The sequence below is a fragment of the Mytilus galloprovincialis genome, chromosome 4 (assembly GCF_965363235.1).
Source record: "Mytilus galloprovincialis chromosome 4, xbMytGall1.hap1.1, whole genome shotgun sequence".
NCBI classification, from domain to species: Eukaryota; Metazoa; Mollusca; class Bivalvia; order Mytilida; family Mytilidae; genus Mytilus; species Mytilus galloprovincialis.
The window spans coordinates 47163724-47191116 of record NC_134841.1 but is presented as its reverse complement, the minus strand read 5'-3'; the positions used below and the strand labels follow the sequence as shown (position 1 = coordinate 47191116).

General features: G+C 31.5%; 1 protein-coding gene across 2 annotated transcripts in view; it reads left to right on the top strand.

The window, feature by feature from the left end:
- Positions 1–27393, top strand: part of LOC143072290 (QRFP-like peptide receptor) — a 204515-nt gene that overhangs the window by 152752 nt on the left and 24370 nt on the right. For both annotated transcript variants that reach the window (XM_076247150.1, XM_076247151.1), the window contains exon 2: positions 22172–22592. In XM_076247150.1, the coding sequence (XP_076103265.1) occupies positions 22172–22592 (421 nt within the window). The remainder of the gene's footprint in view (positions 1–22171; positions 22593–27393) is intronic.

Genomic DNA, 27393 nt, shown 5'->3' with positions numbered 1-27393 from the left:
AACCAACCACTTATCAACATCACTGTTTACAGAGTATTTAAAAGTTTGAATGAGTGAACAACATTTCTTAGTTTCATCTTGCTTTCTAGATTCAAGTCATAAACTGTGTGTTATTTTAAAGCAAGTTATTATGTAAGACAAGACCTCATACGTTAAAAATCACTTTTCAATTACTCGGTGGAAGTCCTAAATTCCCGCCTTACATCCTGGTCGATATCTAAATTGCAGAATATACATTTGTATATCTTGAATATGCATTACATAACTGGGTGTAAAACAACAATCAATCAATATATTTCAACATTACAAATTGGATTTGAACCAGCTAGCCCTCAGTAAGTGCAAGTACTCTTATATTCTGTTTTGTCTTTTTGTTATTTATATTTGTATTTCGTGTCGATCTGAGTATTCTAACCCTTTTCATCTGATTTTCCAAAAAATAATTTTGTGTTGTACTGTTTCACCACTGTTTTAGGTAGGGGAGTGGTTGAGCGCTAGCAAGCACGTTTAGCTTCGCCATATTATTTATATAGATGATTACTGTCGGTCATATTTATTTTTTACTTATTTACGTAATTCTGCACGATGTTCCTTGTTTGATATTCTTATATTCAGAGATTTATTCCGTAACTTACGTCATCACAAAACTGTTTATTATTGATGTTCGTTTCACATTTATTTTTAAAAACAGATGCAGACAATTGAAGTATCATAATGGTTCTACCCGTGTGCCTTTTTATTCATATATTATTCATGGATTATAAAATTAATGTGAAATGCAAAATTAAACAGACCAGCTGCGTATTTTCTTTCACATCTTTTCACGTTTCTCATACTCTACAGTTAAAAGGATTGTAGCTTGCAATGTTTTCGTTTGTAATCACGACTCTTCCAAGCAAATGTTGATCGTTTATCGAAGTTAGTTATTTAGGTTTGACCAGCATGACAAAAGCGTCAAAATCCAATGAAGTTGTGCATATACTGTAAAGTTTGTCAATACATTTTGTGTTGAACATAGAACGACGCTTAAATTATCTTATTATCTGCTAAGAACAACCGGGACTATGTGGCTGACTGTCTTTTATTGACATTCATTCAATTATTTTTCCATAATAACATAACGCAATGGTTTTTCCCTTTCTAGTACTCCTTCGATTTTTGATAGACAAAATGAAAGTAACACTTAAAGAATTCTATGCATTTGAAGCGCTTTTCTTGAATTACATTTATCAAGGAGGCTCAAAGCCAAATATTTGCCAAGAACGATTTAGGATGTTTATGACAAAAACGGATCTCTTTTTTTTTTTTGAAAAATTCTTCAAGGTAACATTTATAAAAGATACAAAATATTTCAATAAATCAGAGTATATATTTGTTATAAACGTTACGCGTACTTTATTCCTTTTAAATCTTCTAAAAATACGTTAATTGGAAATGCAAAGAAAAAATTAAAACGTTATGCTAAGCTTAGAAAATAAACTCATCATAGATACCAGGAATAAAATTTTATATTTCCATCAGACTCGAGTTTCGTCTTTAAAAGATTCATCAGTGGCGCTCGAAACCCGAGTCTATTGATATATTGGTGTTAAAATACGGACTAAAAAATTCTTACAAACAAATTAAGATTTTTTAATGTCTGCAATATTTTAGCAGCGCTTGCTTTTGTAATAAACATATCCAAATTGATACGATATGCTTTGCCATGTATTTGCTTTCGTGGTGTCCTTGACATAGGGCTGCTGTGTACAAGGATGCTATAGTATATATGGCTTCAAAGGGTTTTGTTGAATTTATTCCCTCGAACGTCTTCTTGACGCCATCATGATTAGGTTGACGGTTATATTATATCCCAGATGACCACTATATCCTACTTGTCTAAGCCTTACTCCCGTCCTGTTTTTTTGTTTATCCCTTTTCGTCGAATTTTTACTATAACTTGAATTTTCTAATTATTAGGGCAACAATCAGAACAGGACTTTTAGTTTTAGTTTGATATGTATACGTATTGTTTGTGGAAATGTTGTTGTTATGTTTGTTGAATGAATTGTATGTTTTTTCAATGAGTTGTATGTTTTAATTTGACTTATTGTATCTTGTTGTCCATTCGTATCTCCTTTGTCTTTTTCTCTATTGTTTGCCTTTTAAGGTTCTTGATTTTATCACATATGTGTGCGCAATGCTATTTGTGTTCAAACAACACTATAACTATGTCCATCAACCATTTTCTACATTTGAAAATGCATGTCCCAAATCAGGAATACGACAGTTGTTGTCCATTCGTTTTTTTAGGTTTTATCATTTGATTTTTGCCATTTGATAAAAGATTTTCGTTTTGAATTTTCGTCAGAGTTCAGTATTTTTGTGATTTTTTTCTTTTTAACAATGCCTACATTGTAACAATGTTCACACAAGGTTATGAAAAGAAGCTGTAAAGTAGAGGTTAGTGAAGTATATTGAAACTGTAGTATTGCGATATTACATATGGTTTCCATTTTATTAGATTTCTAAAATGTCATAACATGATCTGTGGATACTGAAATTCAGCTGAAAGCTAAAGAATCTCTATAGAAAATGTCTGTACTTTACAAGGCCATGTAAGCAGAACAATATCCGACTGCTCTGTTTGTGTGACACATAACGATAGGATATGTCTTTTTCCACTTAAGATAATTTGTAAAGCAAAAGTTAATGTCATTGACATATGAGTTTTTCTCAGTTCAAGCTGGAAAATAATCAATTTAGTCCGTATTTGAACAGACTAATTAACGTTTTTTATACGTAAAATTAATTATTTTTCAATGGCAAAGTTGCTGGTCTTACTTAAACAAGTATGATCACGATAAATTATGCAAATTTTTATTATCTTGTTGATATTGTGGCGCGTTTATTGTATCAGTATAAAACATTTTAAATAATTATATAGAACAAAATCCTACAGTCTTTGCCTCCAACCTCAAGGGTTTTAATTTGTCTCTTTTCAATATATCTTCGCATTAACTAACATGCAAACGTTTTCAAGTTGTTGGTCATACCTAAACAAGTATGATCACGATGCATTATGCAAATTTGATTATCTTGTTAATATTATGGCGCATTTATTATATCATTATATTTACAATGTAAAAGATCATACTGTATTTCTTTAAATCAGTATTATAAAAGAAATTTCTTGTACCAAAGGAATTCCTTAATATTGTATTTCTACTAATTATTTCTTTAAGTGTTCCTTGTGACATGCCTCGACTTTGACACAATTTCCGAAATAGGAGTTACCTCTCCTTGTGATTTTTATGTAAGTGCTATGTTGCTTATTGTCATTGATCCGTGACTTGTTTCGAAAGCGATATGACGTAATCTTATACGAGTAATAGCCAATGAAAATTAATGATTAAATTATTCGTGTATCACATATTTCTTAATAAGTGTACATGATAAACGTGTTTGTGTCTATTGCAATGCACATGTACAGAAGGTAAAAGACCAAGGTCATGATAAAAATAAGGATATTTTACTTGTTACCCTATTTTAAGGGTTTTGGGTTTTTCAAAAGCTTTTCGAACTGCATGTACTTTGAATCTGTACGAGGATAACTTGCACAAACAGAAAGAAATCCTTTTATTTGTTTACGAACCATTGAGTTTCAACTATAGTGCCTAACAAGATAGTGTGAGGTAGACGAAATTGACCTTTAAACGATCGAATTGTCTTTTGATGTTCAAAAATAGGCAGATCGTACATATGATGACTTTATCTAATGACTACATACATTTGGGATTTATTATTATTATAATATTCGAATGAAACTGAAAATTGTATTTTTTTGTTAGGATAAAAAACAATTTTACCTGGCGTAGCCGTACGTAAAATGTTTTTCTGCATTTACAAATGGCTTTTAATGGAACAGAACGTAAATACAGATAATCTTTCCCTTTTTTCTCCGCAATAGGCTTTCAAAAACAATTTATCTAATGTGAATGTGGAAAATTATGTGAAAATATAAAAAAAGTGGCAATTGTTACCTTTCATACCTTAAATTTCATTGATAAAACGTAATATGGACTGGTCTAATGTCCAGTTTGCAGGTCATTTAATTTACATCCCAGCTCCTTTGTTCTAACAGGTGTGATCTGAGCCGGGTCACACCAACCAGATCAGCCCAGTTTGAGTTTCTTTGTTATGCATGCTTTCCTTTGTTCTGTAACATTTTGGCGGGAATGTCAAATCCACTAGAAAACTTATTAATTATACGGAAAAGACTATCTATCAAAATACACGTAGAAAAAATCCAGTGTATATGCTGGGATTCGAACTCAAGACCTTTAGCATATCAAGCCAGGACACATACCACTACACCAGGACGACTGGATACGAAATAATCGTAGTTTGACATACTTAAAGGTAGCAAGATCTTTTTTTATAAGTGGAACGAGTTTTAGACCTTTATTCAGTGGGGTTTTAACCTTTTTCGTTAATTAGTGAGTTTTCAGACTGACTGTTCAATTTGATTTTACACTTTTTCAAAGTGGGGGCAAGTCGGTAAACAATAATGGGACGATATTTTTATAAAGTGGCGATATAGTGTGGGCCGATTGGCAAGTGTGGCGAGTTGACATTGTTTGATATCTACTCATCGTGTCTGGGGGTCAAAAAGGGTATACATCATATAGTTATATATAAAGTATATTATTATGGTTGTGTGGCGTTCTAAACTAGATTTTATGAATTGTAAATGGTTTTTTCGTCTAATCTAAAACAGCTGGGATATAAAATAGTTATCCCAGTCGGACTTGGTGTGTCAGTGTTAGATCACCCTCTGGCCTCCGGCCATCGGGGTGATCTTACACTGACACACCGCGTCCTTGTGGGATAACTATTAATTACTGTACACATACACGCTCTGATTTAATCAATATAGTCGTACGAAAAGCATGAACAGTTTGAAGGTAATCAAAAAGAACTTAATCCAATCAAATTGCATAAGATTCAATAACAATGTCCAGACCGCATCAGAATAAGTAATAGGGGTAAACTGGGTAGGGAGAAAATGACAGATATTTCAAGTTGATATTAATGCAATAAAGAATTAAAATTTGTCGACCAATTAAAAGTTTTGCTACAATTTTAAAAATATGTTGTTCTGAATTGGTATAGTTTTCGGACCTTTTATTAGCTATAAAAAGTTTGAGCACCAAAAGTTCACACAATTATTGACTTTGAACAGAAAATTCGTCCTTGTAAAACATTTAATAGTTCTCAAATGGTACGTGATTTTAAAGTAAAATTATTTCTTAAAACACTGCAAAAAAATTCATTCATATTGATAAAGTGGTATCGTCATAAAGTGCGTTGAAATGAACAGTGGTAAATCAAACATCGAATTCCCTCACAAAATGTTATCACACACTATACTACTATTAGTATTATTGTATTCACAAGTAACTGTCAGTAACTTTAGATATAACCATGATCTATATATTATCATGGATAACTTTGACTTAAACGTTTGATGAACTCTTTGGCTGCTATAGTAGGTTACTAGAATATCTGCGCCGTAATTCATATAATCAAATAGGCGATAATAAGACACATGCAGTGTATCTTAACTATCATGTAAAATTGTAATGGAACTCATTTTCGCAGTTTAAGTGTGATAATTCAAAACCAATGCTTGAATTGCTATCTAATAGGTTTATAAATGTTGCAGGGTTTTCGTATTGTCTGACTATTTTTTCAGTAAAATATAAGTCCGATCTTTTAAAATATTTCCGACGCTAACTTTCGATTGTTGTTTTTTTTTTTTCTTTGGTGCGAGATTTCAATTTTAGCTTGTTATCATTTAAAAAGAGATTATTTCGACAGTTTCGAATGGCTTTGAGTTAGACACGTGCGATCCATTATCATTATTACTCGCATGCTTACTAATATTTGAACAATGGGGAATCTTAATTATATTCAAGAAGAGATCAATCATATTACTTAAACTCTTTTGGTCAGAAGGTTGACTATCAATGTTCCAATTAAATACTGTATACATACAACCTAACTTAATTCAAACCATCAATAAATCATATAATTGCGATAACATCTTTCTTATCTATCAGAATGAGTTAAACTAGTCTTTACCACAGACACAATAACGTTTTCCACATATAGACGTACTGAGACTTAAACTTTCGATTTGATTATTCAAGGACATCTTTCAAGTTTCAGACTTTCTGTCAAAGAAATGATTATCAAGATTACTTGTGTATATATATTTAGATGGCATCATTCAAGAATCGTTACAAAACATAGGGAATCGAATTCCGTACTCAAATCACGTGTTAATGGGAAGTTTCTATTTTAAAACTTTCAATCAAAGACATCGTTGTCAAGGTATATATTTAAACATAAGGGTTGCATAATTCGTGAAACATTACAAATAAACTCATCATAGATATCAGGATTAAATTTTGTATTTATGCCAGACGCGCGTTTCGTCTACAAAACACTTATAAGTGACGCTCGAATCAAAAAAAGTTAAAAAGGCCAAATAAAGAGCATTGAGGACCAAATATATATGGCAGATTTCTGTGCTAAAACACGCTTTGTTTGAACGGTTTTTATTAGCTCATCTGGCCCACTTGGCATCCGTCGTTCGTCGTCGTCGTCTGTTGACCTTTACAAAAATCTGGTCGATGTAGACCAAAGTTGTCCACAATCATCATTAGAGTATCTAGTGTTTTTTAAATGTGTCCGAACCTGCTAACCCTGATGGACGACATGGCTGAAAATAGAGTATGGGATAAATTCAACATTTGTCTTTAATTTTGAAAATCGTTATAAATAGAGAACATTTGACGGGGCAAACATGTTCAAAATGTTGAACTTTACCAATTGTTAAAAACCTCAAAATTGTCCGGCGACTTTTAAAAGAAGCTATTGTCATTAATTGAAATTTTTTACGATGTTTCATTTTTCATTGTTGCCTTTTTTCTTGTAAACTATTATAATAGACAGAGAGAAATTCCAATGCAAAAATGACCAGGAAGGCAACATCTAAGACAATAGTGGAAATCGTCTGACGACCACTTCTTTGAATCATTGCCACTTAATGAAGGTATTTTTCAATTTGTCTTTGCCTTTTTGACTTTGATACATGATAGAAATAAAAGACACTTTAAAATTTAAAAAAATAGCAATATCTACTATCTGGTTAAATTTTGCCGATCCAAGTAGTAGACTCAGTAGTGTATGAGTTATTGCCCTTACAAGATATGTTGTTTTTACCTTCTGTTTAGTTTTTTAGCTAACAGATAAAGAAAATAGAGTGAAACTAAACAGTTTAAATGATCAGCAGTACAAGATAAAAAAAAGATTTTAGTCATAAATTCTATTTTTGTCTTTAATGTATTTATACATCCCGTCAATGTTTTATTGTTCCATGGTACATGCTTTTTTTTATAGATTCGTTTGTTTTTCAGTAACTTATATCAAATTGATCACATTATCACAATGTTGACTGCTGTACCCCTATTTTGGACATTTATACCAGCCATGTCTGTTTGTTTTGTTCATACATCGTTGTCAAAATATTGGAATTTCATTCGACTGTCTATCAAATGAGAGGTTTAGCCAGATATAAAACTAGGTTTAATCCTCAATTTTTCACATAAGAAAATGCTTATACCAAGTAAGGAATATGACAGTTATTATCCATTCGTTTAATGAGTTTGTGCTTTTAATTTTTCAATTTGATTAGAGACTTTTTATTAGAGACTTCCCTTGTTGAATATCCCTCGGAGTTCAGAATTTTTGTGATTTTACTTTTTGAGACTGAAAGTGCCGACATAGATGAGCAAAAATGGTTATGCTGTGCAAGACAAGTGTTTATGTGATCAGTCTTATTGAAGACGGGCGGGTGGTACACATGTACAACGAATGATTGACAAGAAATTCTAAATCTTAAAATTGAGAAAGGAAATGGTGAATATGTCAAAGCGACAACCACCCGACCATAGAGCAAACAACAGCCGAAGGCAACCAATGGGTCTTCAATGTAGCGAGAATTCCCGCACCCGTAGGTGTCCTTCAGCTGGCCCCTAAAATATGCATAATAGTACAGTGATAATGGACGTCATACTAGACTCCGAATTATACACAAGAAACTAAAATTTAAAATCATACAAGACTAACAAAGGCCAGAGGCTCCTGACTTGGGACAGGCGCAAAATTGCGGCGGGGTTAAACATGTTTATGAGATCTCAACCCTCCCCCTATACCTCTAGCCAATGTAGAAAAGTAAAAGAATAACAATACGCACATTAAAATTCAGTTCAAGAGAAGTCCGAGTCTGATGTCAAAAGATGTAACAAAAGAAAATAAATAAAATGACAATAATACATAAATAACAACAGACTACTAGCTTTAAATTGAAATTGACTGGTAACAACAGACTACTAGTTTTAAATTGAAATTGACTGGTAAATGGTTTTGACCATGGCCTACACTTTTTCTGCGATATTGTTTGTTTACCAAACCATGTTTCATAATGCTGATTATTTTGCTGTTTTTCTACGCACTGTAATATTTGTTTTAGGTCGCCTTTCCAATGTTTTCCCTCGCGGCACACATAATTTCTGAAACATCTGATACCCCTAATGACTTTATCAGTGAAAGTGAAATGATGTTAGTTCGTTGGATAAACACACTGTGCAAAAGAAACTTCGTAAATTCTGCATTTTTAAACTCTAAATTTGATAATCTGAAATTTGAACTTTATAGTGCATTTCGAATAGCTGAGTCAATGGGTTTATTATGGCGATTCCTACATTTTGAATTTTATAGGTAAAATGGTGAAACTGTATATTGGATTTCCTAGATTTTTGTTGGATTATGTTGCAACAACACTAAGCCAACGAACAAAGATAATCCAGGTGAATTTCTTGAAAAATGAAGAAAAAGAATGGTTTATATAACAATATTTTATTTGATAATTTTATAGCACATTTGGTATTCAAAAGCACAATATGAATTTAAAGGCACACTGTTATCCACAAGCAATTGAAAATTTTCAGGATGGAAACATTAATATATACAATTATTAATTAACTACACTGTTATTGGACTTAATATGATGAAAACTGCCTATGCAATATATGGTGTAAACTCGGCCAATACAGAATAACTCGGCCAATATAGATTTTTTCTGTATTGGCCGAGTTGGCACAAGTGCAGGATTTCGGAACGTCTCTAGTTTTTACATCGAAAGCCATGAAAAACAGAAACTGAAAGTAAACAGTTGTTTTGAAGACGCAGTTGTCATTTGGTCATCTTAAACATGCTGAAAATGTCAGTATGGCATACATTTCAGGCTAAAGACGATCACATTCATTTAAAAAGTATTTTGAAAGCAGACGATAGAACTATTTCAGGTTTGGGAAACGAGTAGACTATCACAAAGTTCATTTCTTGACGACTTCGGACCTGTTTTACTTTCGTTCTTTTTTTGTAAACATTTATTTTTAAACCCGAACCAGGCATTCTGTTATTATGAAAATCTCTGTTCTTTGGTAATTTGGCTTATGGATAGTAGTATCAATATCAACTCCTACATCATTGGCGGATCCAGGGTTGGAACCCCCCTTTTTTTGGCCGATCAATGCATTTGAATGGGGACATATAGTTGGAACCCCCACCCCCTTTTGTCCTGGGATGGGAACCTCCTTTTTAAAATGACTGGATCCGCCCCTATACATTTGAAAAAAAAATTTCAATTTGTTTCTGAATATAAATACATGCAAAGGCAGTAGTACCTTTCCAATTTCTATTGATGTGTTGCGTCTAAATTAAATGAAACACTTTATAGTGACTGGAAAGGGTAAAAAAATTCATCAGATGAGAAAATGCTGAAGACACCTGGAAACAGCACCAGATCATTATATATATTGCATCTAATAAAAAGAAACTGAGATTTGGATAGTTCTACTTCAAGGTAAAAATATTTATCTGTTGTGAAATGAAAAAAAAAAATTGTAACACCTTTGTAATTGTAATAAAGATACTATTACGTGTATTTCTGTATTGGCTTTGTTATTGGTCCTCGACCAGCTGTATTGGCCTTCGGCTTCGCCTCAGCCCAATACAGCAAGCCTCGGACCAATAACAAGGCCGATTCAGAAATACTTACGTAATAATATCATAGTACATAATTCAATTGTAATATAAAAAAATATCAAAATTGAGGCAATCATTCTTTTAACCAAAGTACTAAATTTAGAGTTGCACTACATTTTCATTGAAACAAAGCACCGGAAGGTACCCTAAATTGACAATGGGTTTTGCGCTATAAAACTAGGTTCAATCCACCATTTTCTACATTTGAAAATGCCTGTACCAAGTGAGGAATATGACAGTTGTTGTCCATTCGTTTGATGTGTTTTATCATATTTGTTTTGCCATTTGATTAGGCACTTTCCGTTTGAAATTTTCCTCGAAGTTCAGTATTTTTGTGCTTTTTATTTTAATTCTATTTCGAATGAGTGTGATAGCATTTTGTCGCGTTATGATTTCACTGAATGTTGTGAAAATAAAACACCCTTCAATGTTGATCCTAGGCTAGTAGCTATTTGGATATGTTTAATCTATTAGGCTAATTTTTGCACTTATCCTCAACAGTACTTTTGATATCATATTCATTAAAATAATATGATGATTACCTTAACTGTATTTGGCAAAACTTTTAGGAATTTTGGTCCTAAAATGCTTTTTAACTTCGTACTTTTTTTGGCCTTTTTAACTTTTTTTGGATTCGAGCGTCACAGATGGGTCTTTTGTAGACGAAACGCGCGTCTGGCGTATACTAAATTTAGTCCTGGTATCTATGATGAGTTTATTATACAAAAGTGAAATTAACTAATTCTTTGAGGCTTTCATTTAATTTTGGTTATTATTAAATGTCTTAACTTTCTTTTTAAATAATTTATTTTCAAGAAATTCTATATGAGAAACACTTGAACATAAATTTAAAACGATAATTATTTGTATTTAATTTCCACACGTATGTTAATCTGTGACCTAACTAAACACCGATGACTAAAATTACTTATTTTGCAATATAAGAATATCTGTTGTTCTCAGTCCAATAATCTTTTATTTAGGAATAGCTAGAATGGGAGAAATACAGAAGACACCGATTTAATGCGTGCAATTGTACTTAATGCCTTATATTGTAAACTTGCAATTGATATTGCAAATGTAAAAAATAGGGTAAACTTCACAAATCATTTTTTTTATAATATTCAACATTGAACTAGAACATTTTTGTCTGCTAAATATTTTACAGACATGAACTACTTGACTAAATCCAAAGACATTTTTAATTGATTTGTTTTAAATACGAAATTAGAATTGCTTTTAAACTGAAAAGGTCTATCATGTTTAAATGTGATTCCAAAAAAGAAAAAAAACAACATTTTTTTTAGTTGTAGACACTCATTAACTATACTTGCTTGTTAAGCTTCGCGTTTTAATACCATTGCGGTATATTTGCATGATATCAATAACTTTTTTTGATATTTTTGTAAAATTAATCGTGTAATAAACAATTACTTGCCCAAGGTGAATGTAATCCTTATCTTGATATATAACAATGGCAAAATATAGCACTTATGAAAATATTAATTTTTTTTTCATCGATTCTGTTTTAGAGTTAATATAATGAAATTAAAATCATAAAAGTGAAAGGTTTATCTAGCTTTAAAACTAGATTAAATGCACCATTTTCCTCAAATTGAAATGCCTGTATCCAGTCAGGAATATGAAAGTTGTTAGCCTGTATCCAGTCAGGCATATGAAAGTTGTTATCCAATCGTTTGATGAGTTTGAGCTTGATTTTGACATTTCATAAAGGACTTTTCGTTTCAAATTTTCCTTGGAGTTGGGTAGTTATATTGTTTTACTTTTCATGCTAACATTACTAAGTCGTGTTGAGTGTGTCTACCGATAAGTAACATTTATGAATAAATAAAGGCAACAGTAGTATACCGCTGTTCAAAACTCATAAATCTATGGACAAAAAACAAAATCGGGGTAACAAATTAAAACTGAGGGAAACGCATTAAATATTAGAGGAGAACAACGACACAACATTAAAATGTAACACACACAGCAACGGACTAAGCATTAGACAAAATAAGATTGATGTAGATATTAAATTAACCTTGATGTAAGTCAAAGGAACTTCCACCGTCAAAACAAATGTAATCTTCTGATGTGAAACATAGAACGATACCATTGAAAGTGTACTACAAAGAAAATACAAAAGTAAAAAAGACATCCGACAAAAACATTGAGCAGTACTTCATAATGATTGAATCAAGAATAAATATTGACATTTAAACCTTGTTCAAATGACCTATCATAAAACAACTAAGCATGTCTTTTGATATCATTCCCTTCAGTAAAAGTAGCATTGGTTGCTTTACATGCCATACCTTTCATTCCAGTTGTGTTCGAAATTGTGAATTCGCATCCTAAAATCAGTTTTGGTTTGAAAACAACACAAGGACAAAAAATAAGTTAAAGAACATACTATATTTTAAGCTTATTTTTCGCCAAATGCAGTTTATTGTTCAAACTAGACAGGAGGATTGTGATAAATACTAAATGATTGGCTTAGGATTAATACCAAGTGATGTTTCTGATAAGAACTCTACGATAGGTTTTTGGAATGTACTTTGAATCAATTATTTATAACTCTTTGAGGCAGGTCCCGCAAATTTGATCCATTAGGACAAGAGGCGTCAAATCAGGACCGCCATTGTTAGAAAGTTGCAATTTTCTTGACATGGAGAACCAATGAAGTGTTTTGCACGTTTTTGACTGTCACAGAGAGAGCACGACACTTTCATATGATCAAATAGAGACGAAAGATACCAAAGTGATATTCAAACTCGAAAATAAACTAACAACGCCAGGGCTAAAAAGGAAAAAGAAAAAAAGACAAACAATATTTCACAATACACAACACAGAAAACTAAGAACTGAGCGACACGAACCCTACCATAAACTTGGGTGATCTCACTGCCAGGTATCCCGGAAGGGTAATATCAAAATATCGTCCTTACTTTTTGTACGTATGTTTAAATCTAATCATCTCATTAATATCAAACGTTAGAAAACCCTTTGTTTTCTCTCAATATGATTCGGAAGTATTGTGAATTTAAATCGATGAGTGTTAGACAATGCGCGGTAAACCAGTGAATTTACGTTATCCAAGTTGAGCATTCTTCTAATAAAGCTTCCAAAATTTTTGGATTGTCCAAACAGTATACACCAAAGTCAAGTTACAATTTTGTTTCATTATTCCAACTTTGAAAACTGATTTGAAATGGTTTCAAAATGACTTGGTCAATCATAATTCAATGTGATTTCGAAATTCTATATGTACCTGTCCGAAGTCAGTAGTCTGTAATTGAGTTGTTGTTACTTGATGTTGTTGTTCATATGCGATGTTTATTTATAGTTTTATACAGTTCTTGCATTGATCTCTTGCACCACTGTCCCAGGATCAGGGAACGGTTAGGCGACCATTAACACGTATAACCCAGCCAAATTATGTGTGTATGTGCTGTGTCATGTCCGGAGCATGACATCCAGGGGTTGTCATTGTATCTTTGTTACATACTTATTTTCGTTTATGATTTTGTACATTAATGAAACCATTAGTTTTCTCGTTAGATTTGTCACTTCGGAGTCTTTTATTGCTGACTATCTGGTATTTGCTCATTGAAAGCCGTAATGTGACTTATAGTTATTTATTTCTGTGTCTTTTTGTCTCTTGTGAAGATTTGTCTCATTGACAGTCATATCATATAAAGTAAATGTTTATTTATTCTCATACGCTGTATTTGCTCGTATAAGCTTCGCCTTTAATACCATTCTGGTATATCTAAATGATTCTCAATAACCTTTTATTATATATTTGTAGAGTATATGGTGTAATAAAACATTTACTTGCTCGAAGTAATATATAACAATGGCAAATATGATAGCACTTATGGGAATATTAATTGCTTTTTTCTTTGATTCTGTTTTTAGAGTTGATATCATCGGTATTATCATTGCGCTAAATGGGTCAAACCTTAATAGAAAGAAATATGGCAGATGTTTTAAAAACTGAATCTCTTTTTTCAAGAAAGGGAAACGGTCACAAGACTAAATGTCGTTTGTCATTCTACCATCACTTAGTCGTGTTGAATTTGTCCACTTATTAGTGACATTTAAGAACGAGATCGATACTGATATTAAATTCACCTTGATAACCATCAAATAGATTTTCTCCGTCAAAACTAATGTAACCTTCTGATATGGAGAACAGAAAGAAAAGTGACGAAAGCAACTGTGCTACACTGAATAACCAAGACAAAAACAAAAGCGACACATACAATGAAGACCACTGCATAATGCAAATTCTAACAGGTTAAAACAAGAAGCGACAACTGAACCTCCTTTCATTTAAAGCAAATTTAAAAAAAAAATAATATGCGTGATAGCATATGCTCTTGCTTTTGAGGGAATACCTTGCACTCTAGTAATGTAAGAGATTCGCGTTTTAAAACTAGTTTTGGTAGACATTAAATTGTCAGGTTATATAATATTATAAATCAATTAAAGAATAAAACAATATTAAAAGTCTGAAGTCTTTTTTCCTCACAATGATGTGCTTTTGGTTGGTATAGTGTTGAAATTAAATCCCAGGGACAATATATTAGTTATAACTTTGCATTGTATAGAACTGTTTGTGTTGATTTGCCATCTAGATGCCATTTTGTTGATTTCTGTCGCTTGTTTGCTGTATATGTACCTATATCACAAAACTTCTTTTATTCAAATCCTAGTTCTAATATTGTACTGAGAGTGTGTCCTAAACCCACTTATCTTGTTATTGAATTAATTATCGAACATGCAATAATAGAGAGCTAGGATTTGACAAAACAAATTCATGACGAATATTTTACAATTTAGCAAGACAATGTTTTGTCTTAAGATGTTGTAGATCACTTAAAAATACATACATGTTTTGAGTGTCGTTAATTGGGACCTTAGTCTGAATTCTCTTCAGTTCTATAATTATTATAATTTCTCAATTGACTAATAGGCAAACGATCATGTCTATATGTAGTATTTTGTATTAAAAAGGACAACTCTGCTATAACATATTTTTTTAAACAGTTTTCGCATTAATTAATTAATGTGACATTGTGTGCCTAATGCTTTACAGGAATAAATTTCTGACTTAAGCTTTACATTATACGCAACCGTTTGTCCTCTTCAGATAAGTAGTCAGTACTTTGGTACTGACATAATTTAACAATCTTCTCTAAAATTATCCGTTTATAAATTTTGAAATTATTTAGAAACTAAGGTTTCAATTCCCTCAGGCAAAGTTGACTTTATTCCCATGAAAATTTTAAAATTGTTTGTACGTACATTGAACGACAAATTTATGTGACGTATAAAATTTTCTGACGTCAGACACTCAAATCAATAAATGTGTTCGTAGATTGTAGATGTTTTTGTGTTCTGTTAAATTGTTCCTTTTAAAATTGTTAAACGATGATGACTGATGTACCCATATTTTGACTAGTATATTTATTGTGTCTGTTTATTTAACGCATCAATGTAAAAATATCGGAAATTGATGAGACTGTCATTAAAGTGAGAGGGTTAGCGCTATAGAACCAGGTTTAATCCACCATTTTCTACATTTGAAAATGCCTGTACCAAGTCAGGAATATGACAGTTTTTGTCCATTCGTTTTTGATGCGTTTTGTTATTTGATTTTGCCATGTGATTATGGACTTTCCCAATTGATCTTCCTCTAAGTTCAGTATTTTTGTGATTTTACTTTTTACATGAATTTGACTATTTATTTTAGGTACTTTTTGTCATATAGCTCCTCAACGGGTTCGATACTAATACATCTTTAGATTTCAAATGTTTGGCTTTGAGCATTCCTGATGAAGGTAAATACATAGAAGCGCTTCGAATGCATGCAATTATTAAACGTATTGTTTTCGAAAGATCTGGATACAACAATTATCATATGCATCTGTTAAACAGGGTCGTTTTTCTCGTTTCACAATAATGTTAAAGGTCATTGCAGACCAGTAGTCAGCACTTCTGTGTTAACATTACTAACCATATAATAGTATGGTCAAAATAATAAATGAAAGCTTTACAAAATACATAATTTTTTGAAAGACTAAGGATTTTCTTACTCTTGAACAGATTGACTATGTATTTGACAAAACCTTTTGTAATTTTGGGTCCTCAGTGCTCTTTAATTTCGTACTCATTTTGCCTTTAATTTTTTTTTTATTCGAGCGTCATTCGTGAGTCTTTCGTAGACGAAACTCGCGACTGACATACACAATTAGTATCTTGGTATCTATGATGTGTTTTTGACCATGTTAATGTATATAACAGAAAAAGTTGAACCTGTCGAGTTTCAAGTTTTATTGCTTGTTCCAATCAAGACAGGGAATTGCACTGCAGGTATTCAAGTACAAATAGCTGTTTTTGCCATTAACAAATCACGTGTCTGCAACCCTATGGATCGGATAATATGTATATCACTACTCAAGGACATTTTATGAAGTAAGAACCCATAAACAAATATCATGGGAACATTGCGCATCATATGATTTAAGCGTTTTTAATTTAAATACCTTTAAATATTATCATTTGGGACAAGGAAGTGACCTACTTGGAGCTGCATAGACAGAATCAGAAGTGATAAGCTGATTTACGTAATCAATGACAGTACATCAACCCGCATTACTTTGATCAGACACGTGGCAAGCCACAAGTATTCATCAAGATTATACGGTTTGAATCCTATATTTCAAATAATTATCAACTCATAAACTAAAACCTCTTATTTTCAGAGAACTTCTTCAAATAAGGAAAACAATATCATTACTTAACTATTACACTGTCTGGAGTTTTGTCTCATGACTATCGTAAAACGGCTTCAATAGATAGCATGATGCTTTTCTGAGGATTTTTATGTGATCGTATTGACAAAGTATTTTTAAATGTGTACCAATTGAAATCTTAAAATGTTTTTTAAACATTGTATTTTTTTAATCCTCTTTCATTTATTTTTTTTTTACTTGTCCATATATCAAAGGGGAACACACAGCTTAAAACAAATTGCAAAAAGATTTATCAATTTTGCTTTAAAAGTTTGCGACAAGCACTGTATGCAAAAATCAAAAATGTTAAAAACTGAGTGTCATTGCAGAAATTAACTAGCAAAGTTATATAACCTTCGCGATACATGTATATTCATCGTTTTTCATCAAGCGTTTATTCATGAAACGATTTTAAAAATATACAGCTTTGTTAGTGTGTTCAAGTGAAATAATTGCCTTTCAAATTGCTTTCCTTAGGTGCAAAGACATGTTATAAAATAAAATTGAGAATGGAAATGGGGAATGTGTCAAAGAGACAACAACCCGACCAAATAAAAAACAACAGCAGAGGGTCACCAACAGGTCTTCAATGTAGCGAGAAATTCTTGCACCCGGAGGCGTCCTTCAGCTGGCCCCTAAACAAATATATACTAGTCCAGTGATAATGAACGCCATACTAATTTCCAAATTGTACACAAGAAACTAAAATTAAAATAATACAAGACTAACAAAGGCCAGAGGCTCCTGACTTGGGACAGGCGCAAAAATGCGGCGGGGTTAAACATGTTTGTGAGATCTCAACCCTCCCCCTATACCTCTAACCAATGTAGAAAAGTAGCATTTTATCTCTTTTTTTCATTTTTAGTGTATTATAGTTTAAAAGACCTGCTGTCTTTCACAAGTTGAAATTGATGCACACTCGCACAAAAGTTGAGTGTTAGAAAAACAAGTCATGTATTTCCAGTTTTAAAGATCTTAATTTTGTTATATCTAGAAAGGGTGGGAAAAATTATCTTTATGAGAATAATAAGTCAAATAATTAGTTAATTGACAGTTTAAATCATGTTGATTTTGTTCTTAATTCAGAAAGCTCCAACACATCAATTATATTCAAACCATTAAAACATAATGCACTCCATTGGAAACTACACAAGATCATAGACGAAACTAGATCCTAATAAACAGGAATAGGTGTAAGCAATTAAGGGTTGGATACAACGTACAATCCACAAATAGAAATCTATATTAATGTTCGACATAAGAGAAGATTCAGAAACATAGATGCTTTGACCATAGATATGTTATTCCTACGGCCAAAGCTTCAAACAATTCTGATTTGTTTTAAAATCCTATTGCTATGAGTGTCTTTTCGAAATAGAAATAAATAATTAAACACTCGGGAAATCCTGCAAAAAACATACCTTTTAATAAAGATGAGATCTTGTCCCAATCTCAACTCTTTCATGCCCTAAATGATAATATATTGAGTAATACGTCCGAGATTCACCGACTTTTTCTCAAGCGGTCATCTAAGCACCATAAATAGTCTGACAAAAAATACATATTGAGAAACCAAGACCTATAGATAGATATTCAGTATAATTTTACAAATGAGACAAGATGATATTTAGTTATACATTTTAGGTGCTGACGCTGTGTATCATTTTATTAAATTTTGAAGTTGTTATCTTATTTGTCTGAGTTTTTATCTCATGTCCCTTTTGGTCGGACGTGCGGTGACTACGTTTTTGTGCATCCGACCTTCCTATTTATTTCGGTTGGTTGGACTCCTGGTGTAGGTTGTTCCAGAGTAGTACACTTTTTATACTATTAACAATAAACACTTGTGTTTTGTGTGTCTTGGTTAGGTATGATATTATGTTCGTTTAGACTATTTTATGTATATATATTTATAATTTGCTGTTTCAAAATTTCTGTCAATCTATAACTGTTTTTAAGATAATCTAACCATTTAAAATTAGTCAAAATTTAATGACACGCATTACTCCTATCGTAAAGAATTCAACCTAAAACGGTTTAAAAGACATACACTACAAACCATTAAAGTCTGAAATGGCCTATATCTGTACTCGACTGTACTGATTTTTACTCGACCAGTCTGAATTGGTCTGACTTTTACTTGACATTACTCGACCCCAGTCTGAACCATACTTGACTGTACTGAATCGTACTTGACCCTAATTTTTTCTGTTGAAAATAGTCTGAACTATTACTCGACCAGTCTGAAACAGTCTTAACCCATTCTTGACATGTACTCGACCTATTTTTCCAGTCTAAACCATACTTAACCAAAGGTCTGAACAATACTCGACCAGTCTGAACCATACTAGACCAAAAACCCTTTACTTTTTTTAACTGTTTAAATAAATTTAACTGACATATATAACAACAGCCAACAAAATTTATAAAAGATTTTAACCTAATATAAGAAATATATCTCTGATTATATTTAGGATAAAAAAAATATATTATATATAACTTATATAAAAAAAGGGATAAAATTAAATAAATGAATAAAATTATTTTTCTGATTAGTGGTGAAATATAAAGTATAACCTCTGCTTGGGGCAAACTCATAAATAAGATCACACCTGGTCAGAGGTATTAAATTCTAAATAACATTGATTCAAAATTGCAACATCCTGTTTAAATTAAATAACAAGGCCTTTCAAATATACATGTATGTACTAGATAAGTAATACACGAATTTAAGAAAATAGGGCTTTCTTTTTACCTGTAAAACACACATGTACTGAGTTAATTAGAACATATTAAAGTGCTTTATGTATGCCATGTTAATTTGACAAAAAAATACTTAAATTAATTTAAAATTTTTTTTACTGTTACTTTGGAATACATTTCCTTTTTTAAAAAGGTTATCAAGGATTGCTAGGGAAATTCTATTATAATGATTATATTAAATTCTTGGTTTAATAAAACAAAACAATTAAGCTCTCATTTTTTTTAAATTCATTAAGTTGTTTTATATACTATTATACATATCTTAATAAAAAAAACATTCACTGCATTAAGTCAACTGACAACATAAATCTATACTAGGCTTAAGTTAATGGTGAAAATAGTCCAATTACCATAAAATACTTCCGAAATATTCATAAAATTAGAATAATATTGAAAATATTAGTCACAATTCATTTTTTTTAGATTATTTGATCAGCTTGTTTTGTTTATATTTTAAAAGTTGATATATATTATTATGTAAGTGTTGACTAATATTGAGTTGAAGTTATATTATGATTGATTATAGTGGAATTTTAATTTCAAAACTGTATTGAATACATTTTTAATTTCAAGTTGTTGTTTAAATTTTATTTTTATTAAAAAAAAAATCCTAAATTGATAAAATTCAGTTAATAGATACAAAGAATAGGTCTAGTTTGGTTAAGACTTGGTCGACTATGGTTCAGACTAGGTCGAGTATGGTTGAGACTAGGTCGAGTACGGTTCAGACTTGGTCGAGTACAGTTCAGACTCGTATAAAACGGTTAAGTACTGGTCAAGTACACATTCATACTGTTAAGTATGGTTCAGACTACAGTCGAGTATTATCAAGTAAATCTCAGACGAATTCAGACTGGTCGAGTAAAAATCAGTACAGTCGAGTACAGATATAGGCCATTTCAGACTTTTAATGGTTTGTAGTGATAATAGTATTACTTGCATAAAAAAGAATAGCGAACGTAGATACAAGTATCTTGTATTGAGAAGGGATAAATCCTACTTTGTAAAGAATCCCTCTGATTCAAACAAAAAAATCTCTGAAACTAAAATTATCAAGATGCTTGATTTCTTGATTGACAAAATACATGTTACGCTTGGAGGACGTGTTCTTTTAACAAATTGTCGGCATTCCAACGGGAACCAATTGTGTCCTTCTTTTTGTCGACTTGTTTCTTTATTATTAGGAGGTTGACTTCATACAGTAGCTTCTTATGAAGAAAGATAAGAAGTAAGCAATATACTTTAACTTTATTGCCCACTATATATATGATATTCTCTCACTAAATAATTCAAAATTTGGTGACTATGTTAAACGCATCTATCCTATCGAACAAGATAAAAAGGATAAAAAAATACAGTTATTAATTAAGTCTGCCTCATATCTTGATTAACATCTAGAATTTGAAAATGAGGGTTTGTTGAAAACAAAACTTTACGACAAAAGAGATAACTTCAGCTTGACAATTGTAATTGCAACATGCCAGCTGCGCCTGCATACGGAGTATATATCTCCAAGATGATAAGATATTCCTATCATGATTTCTTTGATCGATGAGTTGGACTGTTCCTTATGGTATCTTTCGCATCGTAAACTTGTTTTTGATTGCTGTCACTGTAATTCATTTGTGAAACTTGCATGGCCCCTTTGGACAACGATATAATATGAATTGAGACATTTTTTGTTTACAATTTAGATTTTAAACAAATTCTCATGTTAAATATTTGCTCTGACGATCAAAACTGTTACAATAAAACAAAACGCAAACAGTCGGAAATAGAAATATGTATGTCAGATAATCTGTTCATAAGGATAGTCTTGAAAAATGCGCGTTCACATTTATCTTAATAACTCAATTCTTGAGCAAAATTCTAAAGTATATGTATGTTTGATCAGTATTATATTTAAAGCAACTAGAAGTACCCATAAAACTGTATCATCATTAGTAAATTCTTTAAAACTAATAAGACTTAGATTTTTACATTAACAATTTATATTTCAATGTTCATTTCTTTGTTCTTCAATTAACAATAATAGTACTTGATCTATCTCATAACCCTCGTAATTAATACCGGATTGGTTGACGAAATCGATTCCAGTATAGCTATTCGATAAGAAAATTGATATAAATAGACGAACAAAGACTATTGTATAAAAAGACCAGTAACTTGCTTAATTTTACAAAATAACAAGAATATCTTGCAGAAGGTTTCTTAGTAGAATCAATCTGTAAATATTAAGTGGTAATTGCTCGTATCAGTTTAAGCTTGCTTTATCTAAAGAATTAAATTCTCATGAAATCATCAATAATTTATCATAACTATCTAAATGAGATTTTCTTTGACGTAAATTCCTGCTATAACAATGGAATCTCATGCTATATGATTGTCAGCGGATTGTTAGTTAAATCATAAAGGTAGCTAATACTGGTTTCAATCTTTTCCAGGTTGCGGATGGGAAGCATGTTCTTGGCATGGATCAACTTGCAGATTGGTTTGCTTACAAAGACCTAATATCACGGAACAACATAACATGGAATCGGGACTCGCCATATAACTTTTCTGATCCTGGAAGTGTTTTTGAAGAATTCCAGAAAAGACAATTCACCATCCATGAATATTCAACAATAGTTCTGTTAAGTTTGTATGTTATTATTTTTTTTATCGGACTTCTTGGAAATGCTCTGATCATCGTCACAACGATAAGAAATGGACAATCTCAACATTCTAAAAATTACTTTTTGATAAATTTGGCAGTTGCTGATTTAGCAGTGACCTTATGTTGTATGCCAACATCGTTAGGAACCATTATCTACAGAATATGGGTATACGGCAAATTCCTGTGCAAGTTTGTTGCTTTTTTCCAAGGTAAGATTGTGTTTGTACTATTATATTTGTGACAGTTTTACTTATCAATCTAATGTCAAAAAGGTAAAGAGAAATAATAGATAAGAATAAGTTTAAGACTTCCGTTTTTGTATTATGTAGAATTTCTACGCTACAATGAATAGTTTCAATAAAACATATATTCATTAACAACTACACCATTCATGAAAGTAATTAATAAAATGAATTTACTTGGATTGATACTTTAAGTCTGAACCACCCAGATGGTTAGTCATGAAGTACTGCTTTAGACCCGAACGTTTGATTGAACTAATACAAGTGTTTTAATATTTTATTTTAATGAATAACTACAAAATTAATTGTATGAGTTGTTTATTGCATAATTGAGGTTAAAACGGTCTAGTTCTTAAAATTAAATTAAAATAATTACGTACATTTGGCAACAGTAGCAAACATAAGTTTAAAAAACTACAGCAGATATTTAGTGTATTTAAACTGAAGGGTTATTGTCATGTACTAGTTAAACCAAGTATTTATTGCAATTTCGGCTAATTTGAACAGACGAAAAATTGTACCCTGTTTTAATTAGTTTATACACATTTGGGTATCCTTCACATATACAAGAGCATCGTTTTCAAAGCAATAACAAACATCCATATTTAGAGCTAAATTAGTTAAAATCTTAAATCATTCTAGCATGCCATGTCATCACAATTTCATTATGCTGTGTTGACTAATTATTTAAATATTACTGTGGTATTTTCATGCCCACCAAGAAAAGTAAGGGAATACTAGTAATGTTTTCCGTTTCGCGTGTCCCTTATAAAGTAAAAGTTATGATAATGGAAGTTTGCCATAAAATTATTGACACATCAGCTTGAAAATTAGCAAATATGTTCATTGTGATATTAACAATATATATTTACAAATGTATGCCAAATTAGGGGTGTGACATATATTTTTCGCATCATAGAAGATGCAATGTGATTTCTTTAGCGGGGGCATTCTGTCCTTTTGACACATTCTCTTATTACCTTATGGCTTGTTTTCAAATTCATACGATTATTTCTAAAATAAATTACGTCGAGGTTAGTATCAATATGTATTAGTCCTGAAATCATTTTGAAGTATTTTTTCTATGCAACAAAAAAAGACTGACGTTCAATTAAAGTTCATACAAATGAAAAAGCACACATTTGGTACGGTTTACGTTACGCAAATTGTCTCTAGAAATTTTGTGTCATTTTGCAATATATGGTAACGTTCAGTTCGTAGTACCTTGCCTCAAGATTAGTTAAGGGGTTGTCTGTCCGATCAGTACAATTGTTGCTTCTCCATCTAATGATATACTAGTACGAAGTAGAGCAAAAACTGATATCTCCGTTCAGAGAAAAGATTATTTGCCAGAGTTGGATAACAAATGTTCCGTATGAACCAGCGTATTAACGTACATGACGTGTTCGTTTGCTAAATACAGAAAAATCTTATGAATGTACTATATGATTAGCCTCAATAGCCGAATAGTCTAAGTAGTCGAATACTGTATATCTACCATATCAAGGTTGGTTGGTTCTCTCCAGACACTCCGGCTTCCACCACCCATATAAGATGACCGCCACAAAACAACACAATGGTACTGAAATTTACGTTCAATACCAAACTATCAACAATACATAATATAATGAGGATTACCTTCTGTTTGATGTAGGCGCATAATGTGCGGTACAAAATAATGAATAATATAAAGGATTATCTGCAATCAAATAATGATATTTATGAATTATTGACCAAAATTTTTTGAATAATTACAAAACATCAGAATATACAAAAAGGCCAAAAAACAATAATCATACAAAGAAATATGAAAAGAGAGAGGATATGATCTCGTCCTGCATAAAACATTTGCAAACGATTGTCAGTCAACCAACAATGTAGTATGGTTTAGGGGATGGAACATTTTTAAAAGGGTTTGTCTTCTGTTTCAAGTAAATCACGAATGCATCGGATTACACTTATTTAAAGGCTTCTCTAGTAACAAATGTTGCATTTGTCTTCTTCAATGTCTAAATTGAAAATGAAAATAAGCGAACGTAAATATATACGACTCTAAATTCATGTTTATATCCCTTAAAATCGGAAACGATTGAGGTTATAAATTGAGTAAAAGTTTAACGACTTCACATGAACTATTGACACCATTGTCACAAAGGTTTCCAATATATAAGTTTGATTTAATAATACATTATAACTTGTTTTGCACAATAGGACTATTCTTGGCAATAATTGCATTTTGTCAATGAGCTGATAATAGATTTCATCATATAAATGATCGTCTTATCCATTTTCATCATGTTCAATAATTGGTTTGTACCTTTTATTGAAAATAAAAATTTTGATATAAACAATTGGATTTTATTTTTAGCATACGTATGAACTAGTTTCAGCAGTTGTTTACCAAGATTTTACTGCTGAAGCTAAATCATCTTGTGCTTAAGGGAACACTTTGATAGAGTTAACCACAATATGATTAGCTGAAAATTGTTAGAAAAGCGACATTGATTTAAGTGAATTTGTCAGTGTCACAACTGGCAACGCTCTACTTTGACACATGAGCTCAAACCATATCATCTGTAGTTGATTAAAACAAATATCATAATATAAATAAAACCTCTTTTGAAAAAATATCGTCCTCAGGTGTTTTGTTGTTGGCCGACTTATTAATGAGCTTTGAGTATTGAGTTTAATGAGCTATTGCACGTTTATTTAAGCGACTGCAATACGACTGCGCTAATTTAAAGTAAGTAGACAGGTCCAAAGATATGAAAATGTTAACGTATGTTTAATACATCATTTATGAGATCCATCAAATTGACATTATTAGATAAAAAAAAACAAATCGAATGACATTTCATTTTACGAAATATATAAACCAGGCCTTTTTAGATGTTTAATATTCTCAAAAGGTTTTTAATGTCTTATGTGGTTCTGCATACGGTTCCAACCATGGAAGTTACTCTAATTGATTGTAAACGGTGACGTTTATATGTTTTACAGAAAATGCAGATTTAATATTAGGAAATTGACAATTGGTATATTTGACATGCGTTTGATATAAAAAGGGATATCCGAGCTATATTGAAGCTATGTAAATAAATTGTGTTAGATATAAAAAATTAACAACGCCGTATTTTTTATTTACGTATTCCATAAAAGTCAGCTACTAGATTGTTCAATTTAAATAAATGTATACAAAAAAGAAATCAAAACACAAAATACAGTCACGCAGTTGTGTGAAATAGCAAAGCCGTTTGCGTTTTATTACTATTTCGATCTGTCTTCACAGACCCTTTTACCTGAAACCGAAGAACTTAATCATGTTTTCATGATGTTAAGGATGAAATAAAGTTCATTGATTTGAAGATTATTAATTAAAGGACATACGTTACAGTAGAATAACATATAAATAGATTGAGTTATAAAGTAAACGTCAACGATTCAGTAACTTAATAAAACAAATAACAACTACTTATGAAATGAAATAGTAAGAGCCACAAAAGCTGGTAGTGCACATCTATGGGTTGGTTCCTTGTTAGAGAACATGTCCTCTATTCTATACTTTCATATTTGTTAGCCATATGAATGAAGCCAGTTTTTGATGGGGTTCGTGATGCTTAGTCTTTAGTTTGATATGTTGTTTTCTGTACTACTATAAGTCTGTTTGTCTTTTTATTTTTTAGCTATGGCGATATCAGTTTATTTTCGATCTACGAGTTCGGCTGTCCCTTTGATATCTTTACCCTTCTTTTGAATAAACTCGTCCTTGTAGGTTATCACCTATGAATTGTAGTAAATTATAAATATATATTCTCTATATCGGTATTAACATAGATTTTATATTTTGTAAGTTGAATTTACATAATCGAGCATGTATTACTATTAAAGTATCAACATCCTGTCGTCGATCCTCATAGTTTGGCATTGCACAATATCATGCTTTTTGGCAAACACTAAATGTATCGTTTATACTCTGTAGCTTGTGGTATTTTATTGTTTATTGTTGTGCTGAGCATTGATCTGATGAGTCAAAAGCTTTACTTCTGATGTTTACTATTTGTTCTCATGTATTTTTTTTTTTTTTTCAAAACTTAGCAGATTAGGACAGGGTTTAGTGCTCACAAACTAGCAAATTCCGTTGATTACTCATTGTCATATGTGTTTTCATTGTCAGAGTATGAAGCAGGCTGTTCATTGACCGTGTTAATTGTTTCATATTTGACATACATGTGGTTTTCAGATTGTTTAAGACAGTAAGATAACGGGTTGTTCTTTATATAGTTGTCAGTTCAATTACCAAACTTCACAGTGCCGATTTGACATTTAGCTTAAACACAGGTTTACGCTTACTGTTTTAGCTTAAAATTGATTACGGCATTATTATAATTAAAGCTATATTCTTTCAGTTTTATTAAATTTAATTTATGTGTAAATGGATTTTTGAAAATGGTGAATTAAGTTTTGTTTTATGGCTAGCTTTTTACCTGTCACTTTTAAAAGTTATCAAAGGTACCAGGATTATAATTTAATACGCCAGACGCGCGTTTCGTAACACAGTTAACCTTTGCATCTGCATTTTCAATGTAGTGTCTACATACATACAATTGTCGTAGTGTTTTTTATACATAATGCGAAATGAATATATCCTTTGAACATGTTTACAGTTGTTTTCTGAATTAACATCTTTAGTATTTAGCTCTACAAAAATTAATGGGACCGCAGGAATTTGAGAATGTACTTTGAAAGGCTTTACTTTAAAAAAAAATAC